This window comes from Pistacia vera, unplaced genomic scaffold, assembly GCF_008641045.1.
Source record: "Pistacia vera cultivar Batoury unplaced genomic scaffold, PisVer_v2 Contig174, whole genome shotgun sequence".
Classification (NCBI taxonomy): domain Eukaryota; kingdom Viridiplantae; phylum Streptophyta; class Magnoliopsida; order Sapindales; family Anacardiaceae; genus Pistacia; species Pistacia vera.
This window is the reverse complement of record NW_022195833.1, coordinates 1,136,810-1,146,024: the sequence shown is the minus strand read 5'-3', so window position 1 is coordinate 1,146,024 and position 9,215 is coordinate 1,136,810. Positions and strand designations below refer to the sequence as shown.

Genomic DNA, 9,215 nt, shown 5'->3' with positions numbered 1-9,215 from the left:
GAAAACAACATAAACCTGGGATTCTAAAGTGGGTGTTAGCAAAGTGAGAGACAAGTAGAAGACAGTAAGTTTATGAATATAAATGCTTAAATAGTTAACTCTCTCTTTCTTGCCACTTATACTTACATTATAAATTCCTTCTCTCTCCATATATATCATTTGTTGGTAATCAAGAGATTCGGATCATTAATTGATTTGTTTCACGTTAATCTTCTCTGTAAATTAAGCAACATTATTGGATCTTTCTCCCAAAATTCTTCTTTCTTTACATCTTTAAATATTGCAAAATTTTCCATTATCGGAAAATGCATCAGTTTCAGCAATGCCAGATCCAAGATATGTGTGTACAATTATGTGTTATAAAAATTAATTTCTGTAAACCCCATGTTGCTACATAAAATCAAAATTCCAAACTTTAATGCAATTCACAGAAGAGACCACAGTCAAATTTATTAAATGTTTATCTAAATTATGGTTAAGGGTATGGTCAAATTTATATTATGATGCATGGAGACTGAAATATATATTCAAAGCTATGACAATAAACAAATGGGCATGAATAAATGCTCCATCAAACTGCACATGATTTTGCTCCCTCATTCAACTATTCTAATTAATCAACGCATCCCATGAAGAATATATAATAAGTGATTGCATGAAATAATTAAATAACTCACATAATAATTATTGATCATAAAGCAAGCCATCAACACTAAACAAGCCTATAATTAAAACATAGCCAAAGTCTTAATTTTTGTAACGTAACATAAGAGTTATTATTGTTTCTTTCCACAATGAAAATACTCTCAAGTATCTCACATTTAATTTATATAACAAACCATAATTAATAATACATAAACACTGTAAAAACGTCCTGCTCAAATTTTCATTTATCTCTGATCGTTCGTCGTTTAATTCAACAAGAGCAGGCCACCTCACAATTAGCTTCTGTTCTTGCATTTCTCCATGGCTCTTGGAGCTGAAAATCCCATAAATTTTTTTAGAAAATTAATGATCATAAATATAAATAATTAAACTATGTGTAGCTTATTGAAAAGGTTTATACTTACCAAGTCCAGTGGCCTCGGTGCCTTTCATTATACGTAACCTCTTGCATGATTCAACAAACATCCTGATTTAAATAAGAGGAATTGGGTGAGTAATTAGTATTAAGTAGCATAATTAACATATTAATTATGAGATTATTGTTTGTTTTTGTGGATAAAATAGAAGTTAATTACCCCCATGGGACATCACCAATAAGCATCCAGTCACCATCCTTGTCTTCATATGTAGGAACATAATCAGAGCCATTCAAAAGATCCATAAGCTTGCTCTCATTCATAAAGTCTTTCATTCCTTGGGATCCACAATTCCCTTCAATGTAATTTCATCAAAATTAGGGTCTTGTAAAATTAATTAAATTAAGAAACTCATTAGAAATTGATTTTACATACCAATAGTGCTGAGGGAGCTGAACATTTTGCCTAGGGCATCATAAAGATCTTGGTAATTCTTGTACATCTTCAAGTCCGCTTTCCTGAGATAAGGAGCACCATCCATGCTCACCTTCACCAAAGAAGCACCACCATTCACACTCAACATCTCACTTTCCTCAGGGCTGCTCTTCTGCACAGCTAACATGTTCTTCCGGAACGATCGAACTGGCGGCCAACCCACCACCTGTGCCCTGAAATTCATTTATATTCACCATAGGAGTTAAAGGAAGTTGTACATGGTTTAATTTGAAAAATACAGCCATTTTGGTATAAATTTCAGTGTAACATGGGACTGTAATAGTAGTTTCAATTTTATTGTATATGGTAGATCTGTTTATATATAAAGTGTTGATGTTGTTATAACACACTATTTTCATTCATTAATTTAATTAATTCCATCTAATTTTATGTATTTACATGATAATTGAAAGTTCGATAAATTCAGTTGCATGTGTTATAGGACAAATTTCTGTACACTTAATTACTTGTATAATTCTCCGTTTGATTCATTGAATGTTCACATAAAAAGGAGCTTGACATATGCAAAATGAATTTAATTTCTCTTTACTATATACGTTGAAAAAAGAAAAGAAAAATATTAAGATAAAAACTTTCGTTTTTTACTTTGATAATCACTTAAATTTCCTTATATTGTTCGTATTATTTTTGTTTTCCTCACTTACTACAAGATCTAACTTCTCTGGGAGGGATGATGGTAGAAATCGCTGTCTCTTTCTTCGTCTCTCTTACTCTGACACTCAGAAACACACAGACGTACAGAAAACAGGAAAACACACTATCTTAACCTAACCCTAATGAATCACGCCATAATCATCAACTAGCTAACATAAAGAAATTGAATTCATTAGTGGAAGGACATAAAGAAAGACAAAAACTTACTTAGCAGGAGGCTTGGCAGGATCAATGGCAGAAGGAAGAAGATGATTCTTCTCCTTCTGCAAGCTCTTCACCTTCTCATTCGGATCCGTCTCAAAACTCTCTTTGGACTTGGACGAAAGATTCAGCTTCAAATCAACAGTCTCAGAGAACCCTCTCTTCCTCGCAGCAGCACCTCCTCCTTCTCCTTCACCACCCCCACCATTATTCCCCGGCAACCCCAGCCTCAGCTCCGTCGCCTCAAACCCCAGCTTCTCCTTCTCCCCAACTTCACCCCCCATTTTCGCCATCTTTAGCCCTCCTATAAGTTTTTCTCTCTCTAAACCCCACTTTTGCTTTTAGAAAGTTCCTTCAATACTATGTACTAATTGGATTTGTGGTGTTTTTTCTTCTTTTTGCTTGAAATGAAATGAAAGTGAAAGTGTAATACTAAAAAGGCTTTATGAAATTGTAGTACTGATAATAACAGAAACGTTTTTTTGGAAGAGGTGTGTGTTTGGGTTGGGTGGGTATTAATATACGGATGAATGCATTGTCTTTTCCGAGTTTGGTTACTGGGATTTTGACACGTGTTAATTTGTGTGGGTTGGATTATTCTATATCTTTATGCGAACTGATGACGAAGTTGTGATGTTAGCATCCTATGATTGCTTTAAGAATGGAGAGAGAGAAAGAGAAAGTGGAGTTCTTGGCCTCTTGCCAGTTTTAACTAGGGTTTGGCCCACCCTATTTCTCTTTTATCCCTCTTATTCTATTGATGATCACAAATGGAGAACTCAATTTTTTGTTTTTTTAATCTTTCATTTGGCATTTTCAATCATCAAAGTAGAATAAAAGAAAAAAAAAAAAAAAATCTTTTAGCTTCAGCCATTTACGAGAAATGCCAAATGGTTTAACTGAAAGTTTCTGCAAATGGATTGACATATTGACTGGCTGAACTGATCAATGCATATATATATACGAATGGATTTGATGGTAGCTACCAAGTTTTGAAACTCGAAGAATCAAATTAGTTAACCAAATGGGTTATTCCTTTTACTGGTTTTTTTTGGAGGAGTTAGGGCACAAAATTTTTAGCTTCATTCGAATCTTCCAGAGCCAACCAAAAGGTGTGAAAATGGGGTTTATCTATAACAATGAATGTGATCTCTGAGTCAGGTTGTAATAACATCAATCAGATCACTTTATGTAGACAGGATTAGGTCTTTTAAGGTACGTCTCTTTAACCTAGCTATCCTTTTATTCCTTCACTAAGCACTTAATCTAATGGCCATTAGATTACAGAATTTGGTTTCCATGGTGAAACTATATATTGTTAGAACCTGGATACTGTAACTTTTCAATGGCTTTAATTCGAGAAAGAACTGTGTGCACAAAAGAAGAAAGATGGGCAAATACTTAAAAGGAAATAATAATGCATGCGGAAACGATGACTAGTGTTGGGTCTAAATTTTGCATGCATAAATATGTAGGAAGGGTAATAGGATGATGCTGGAGAAACGTAAGGTTAAGTGAAAATGAAAAGTATAAATAAAATAATTAATTAAAAATAAGAAAAGTGGGACCCAAGTGTAAGAAAAAGCATGTGATGAGATTCACAGAAGTGGGCATGTGAAGATGTAGGCTCATGCCTATGTTGCCTATATCTCTAACCCTATCCCATGTGCGCCGCTGCAGGGCATCCCACTCGCCTCACCTCGCCCCCACCCACCCATTCTTTTTCTTTTTATTTTACTAATTAATTATAACATACTATGTAAATTTTCGTTATTTGTAAATATTAATTAACTTTATTTAATGAAATTGTATATAAATATAAATAATAAAATAATGATAATACTCTTATATTATCATGTCGTCACTCTTGTTTAAGATGAAATTATTAAGTTAACTTCTTATATTAATATGTTCAATCATGTTTATTGGAGGATTCAAGATCTAAAGTTTAGAGTAGTAAGATTACATGTTGACACTTGGTTGCCCAACAAAGAATCAGAAGTTGGTCTCTTAGCATAATACATAATAATATTATTTGAACCGTCCATGTGTTAAAAATAAGATATGTTGATGATTAAAGAGCCAATGATTAATTTTTAATCTTCTATTTTGTGAAGATTAGAATTAGAATTCAATAATTAAATGATCAGAGAGATGTAGGCGGTGGTTATATTAAATAATTATAAGTCAAATGGTGTAGGGTCAGAAGAACCCTAAAAGGAAAAGAATAAGGTAAAAAATATTCATAAAAATATGAGAGATTCTTGATGCTAAAAAAAAAACCGTCAATGCCGGAAATTCGATGCCAATTTCGCGCATAAATCTTACTTTGATGCTGTAAGAGTGGATCATCAAAAGAATTGGAATTATGCTTTTTATACTGTTCCTTCATTAACACATTATTATTGTTATTTAATATCTTCTTCTTCACTGTTTTATCCAACCAATTTCTTAAAAACTGCCCTTTGCATGCACTCTTCACTTGCATTTTATTACCCCTTAACCAAATCTACATTTTTTTTTCTTGGTAATCGGGGTGTTTATATCAGTTTATATGTACCTCAATTAATTCTTGAGATTTATTTAATATCCTATCAGTCTAATGGATCAAGTAAGTTATAAATATGATAAGTGGTTACTTTGTAGGATTCGAACATAAAGTTTATGGATAATCCATCCAAATGGTTAAAGTCTTATCGTCCGACCATAAGGCTAGTAGTTTACAATTTCTTTTTGCTATCAACAATTGGTAATGTCGGGATAAAATTACAAAAATACCTTTTAATCTTCCCTATTTTTTGGATGGTCTCGTATAAAAGAATATCTTAGAATTTTAGTGATGATAAGTTATGAAAAATGTTAAACTTTGACATATAATTGTAATATTTCAAAAACTTAGAAGTATTTGAATTACTTTAAAATAGTTATATTCAAAGATTGGGTCTCGTCTGAATCTCAATTCCCATTTAGGGATCTTCATCCCGTCTTGAATTGTCTATGAAGAGTGGGATGGTGATTCTCGTTGCCACTTGTCTCTCCCTAAATGCATATAATAATCAAACTTGCATAAATATTTTTTTTTTCCTCATATTATATAAGTCAAACTATAATGCAACTAAATTATTAATTAACCTTAATACAACTGAAAATGTAAACTACCAGAGATTTGTGACGGATTATCGAAGGAAATTGCAAGGCGTGAAAGCATGCTAATTTGGTTTGACTGTGGGGATAAAAAGATTAATTAATGGAGCAATTAATTAAAACTCGATATAATTAATCAACCCTTCAATCACAATTTATGAACATTCTTTTCTTTTGTGCAATTCAAGTTTCTAGATTTGCACAANCTCGTATAAAAGAATATCTTAGAATTTTAGAGATGATAAGTTATGAAAAATGTTAAACTTTGACATATAATTGTAATATTTCAAAAACTTAGAAGTATTTGAATTACTTTAAAATAGTTATATTCAAAGATTGGGTCTCGTGTGAATCTCAATTCCCATTTAGGGATCTTCATCCCGTCTTGAATTGTCTATGAAGAGTGGGATGGTGATTCTCGTTGCCACTTGTCTCTCCCTAAATGCATATAATAATCAAACTTGCATAAATATTTTTTTTTTTCCCTCATATTATATAAGTCAAACTATAATACAACTAAATTATTAATTAACCTTAATACAACTGAAAATGTAAACTACCAGAGATTTGTGACGGATTATCGAAGGAAATTGCAAGGCGTGAAAGCATGCTAATTTGGTTTGACTGTGGGGATAAAAAGATTAATTAATGGAGCAATTAATTAAAACTCGATATAATTAATCAACCCTTCAATCACAATTTATGAACATTCTTTTCTTTTGTGCAATTCAAGTTTCTAGATTTGCACAATCACCCTTCTTGTGCCTTAAGAAAGAAGGTTGAATGACATTTTCACCTCCAATCTTTCACAATAGGATAATTTTTTAAGCTTTGTTGTAAAAGCACTCAATATTCAAATTAAGACATTAAAATTAACCGTAAAAGGGTTATCTTATCAATTTGTAATTTTAGATTAGGTTTTAAGTCTCCATAATATTATATACGTGAGATAAATTGATAAGATTTCTCTTCCACGGTTAAGTTTTAACTCATAAATTAAAAAATTTGGAATAATATTGGGTGTTCCTAAAACCGAGGCGAGAATTGTCTTTCATAATAGATTGGGGGTCGAAATGTCCAAGAAAGAAAGACCAAATAGAAAAAAAACGAGTTGATTGATTAATTTGATAAAGGTTTTAATTGAAGAAGAATAAAATTTAATTTCTACCATTAAAAGGACAGTCACTAAATTAAAAGTCACATTGATGGGTGAAACGGGCCTCGTGTTGCCGAATATCTTGTCTCACTTTTACGTGTCAAAATGGGCCAGTGATGGGTCACCCTCTTTAGAAAGTGGCTGAAACACAAGCCCTGTACGGAAGTATTTTGGGCCTTACCTTATCAAATCAGGGTCCATTTTTACTATTATTAGTATGTTAACGTAGGGGGCACAATGGCCATAATCTTCACTATAATCTTTTTTCTTTTAGTGGTGTCTAATGACATTAAGTCATTTACATTATAGTCAAAATATGGGCCATTTGATGGTGATTTGAACAATTTAAGTGAAATTATTAAAGGATTTTGAGGGGTTAAAGAACATGTTCGGTTAGACTTATTACTAGTTAAAATTTATTAGACAAACGTATAGACAATGTAATATATCTGTCTTATCAAAAGATTTAATTTTTTTCGTTGAGATAGATTATTAATCGAGTTAATTAGCTACCTTGTATGGAGGCTGACATTACATAGATGGTAGCATGAAGATGAGATGGAGTATGGACATGGGAGGCAGAGGCAATTAATTAGAGCCCCAAAGGGTAAAATGAAGGAGGGTTTCATGTTTTGAGATTGAAGAAGAACATAAAATGAATTAGACAAAGGGAAACAAGGAGGAGGTGAAGGGGGGGACTACTAGGGTATTTGTTTCTACAAAAATAAAAGTCCAAAATTGAAGCTTTCTCATCACGTGTGGGTCGAGTCCCACATCGATCACCATCGGCAGTTAACACATCACACGTGTGTTAAGACTCGTTGATTTTATATAATGCTTCTGCTCCCTCCCATGATCCCTTTCACTTCAATCTACCATTTATTGTGAATCAACCTGCCTTCTTATCTTGTCCCTTATTCAGCTTTCATCATTTATAATTGAAAGCTTTATATTTCTTTCAATTAATTTCTTTTCAATTTATGGTTAATACTAATATTGTTAATCTACATTAAAAGAAATCAATCGAAGTTTGAAAATTGAAATCCATAACATAACATAAATAAGAAGTGGGGTCGAAACTGGTGGCAAGGAGCTGGTGTGGAATTGGCATAATATAAAACACCAAAGAAAACAAATGCCATGAAGCCAATGTAGTTGGGGGAAGAAAAAGTTGGTGGACCCTTTGAATTCCTCTGTGGTCCTCTAAAGATAAGTGAATGGAATCGAGTCGTGTTCACAGAATTGAATTAATACGCTGCAGTTTTGTATCAATTGTGACATCTTCCTCTTTTTCGCATGCATGCCATCCTGTGTTATGGGTTCTCAGAACATAGCCACTGCTCAAAACAAAACTAGCTACCCCATTAATCTCTAAAGTTTGCTGGCATGCATTTCTATACATATTGCATATTTCCATTCCTGTTGGAATTCATTGGGTTCTTTGTCTTGTGATTTTCATGCTTTATTTCAAGGATTCCATATACATAACTAGTTCATGCTTTCATACATGTTTAATTAGAAAATTCAACTGGTGCCGATACTATTCTTTAGCATTCTGAAAAGTCGTAGCCGATAATATTCTTCTCAATTGGTGTCAGAATCACAATCTGATAGCTACCTTTATAGCTAACCATTAACCAAGAAGTTTCTATCTTAACACACTTGGCAATAGCAGTCGACCTCCGCGTCCACCGATAAATACACTTTACCGCCATTGAATATGAATTGAAGTCACGAAAAGCATGGATTTGTGGAGCAAATTCAAAGGTGTAACAATTAGACAACACTGTCGCATCGCATTTCAATATAAATATAAAGAAGTTGAGATTATTTTATCACGCGGATTCCCATTGTTCAAAAGTTTGAATCTGAAATGATATATAAGCAGCATTAAATTGTACCACAATTTTGTGAACCAGATCCCTCAACCATCGTGTTCATATTATAAAGATTCAACTAACCAGATTATTTTCACATTAAATAGTGGTTTTGGAAGCTCTAATCCATGTTAGCATTAAATGTCTCTCATTGAGAACAGTAAAGCCATGCATTTAACATCAAATCTACTAGCAGGAATACAATGCATGTAGAAATCAATTTTTTTTTTTTTTTTTTAATTTTCTGCTTTATTTTTTAAATTTTTTACGATGGTCAACTTATTCTTCTGGTTATGAAACATTATAATCAAAAGAGAAAAAAATTGTGGGGAAGAAGAGGAGAGAAAAAGACTTAACCCCAAGGTTTTGGTCTAATAGTATCAGGTTCTGATCTTTTCAAATACTAGAAAATTCTCCTTAAACTAATAATTGTTAATCAAATATTAATTTTAAAACAACATTTTTAACGCAGAGATGAGTGAATTAAAAACGAATTACCCATTTTTCTTCTTATATATACAAGTAAATTATCTGTTCTATCTTTATATGGATTAATATTTTATTAAAATTAAGAAGGATCTGAACTATTAAACCCAAACCCCAGGGTCATTAATGCTATTATCTCAAGAAGAAGAGGATGATCAG

The 9,215-nt window shown here is 32.5% G+C and overlaps 1 protein-coding gene across 1 annotated transcript; it reads right to left on the bottom strand.

The window, feature by feature from the left end:
* Positions 1-695: 695 nt before the first annotated feature.
* Positions 696-2,871, bottom strand: LOC116126037 (auxin-induced protein AUX28-like). The gene is made up of 5 exons (XM_031411730.1): positions 2,400-2,871; positions 1,458-1,690; positions 1,242-1,377; positions 1,071-1,132; positions 696-979 (listed from the first exon to the last, which is right to left on the bottom strand). Exons 1-5 carry the CDS (start codon positions 2,684-2,686, stop codon positions 942-944), a joined length of 756 nt encoding a protein of 251 aa, XP_031267590.1. The 5' UTR covers positions 2,687-2,871; the 3' UTR covers positions 696-941.
* Between the last annotated feature and the right edge of the window lie 6,344 nt (positions 2,872-9,215).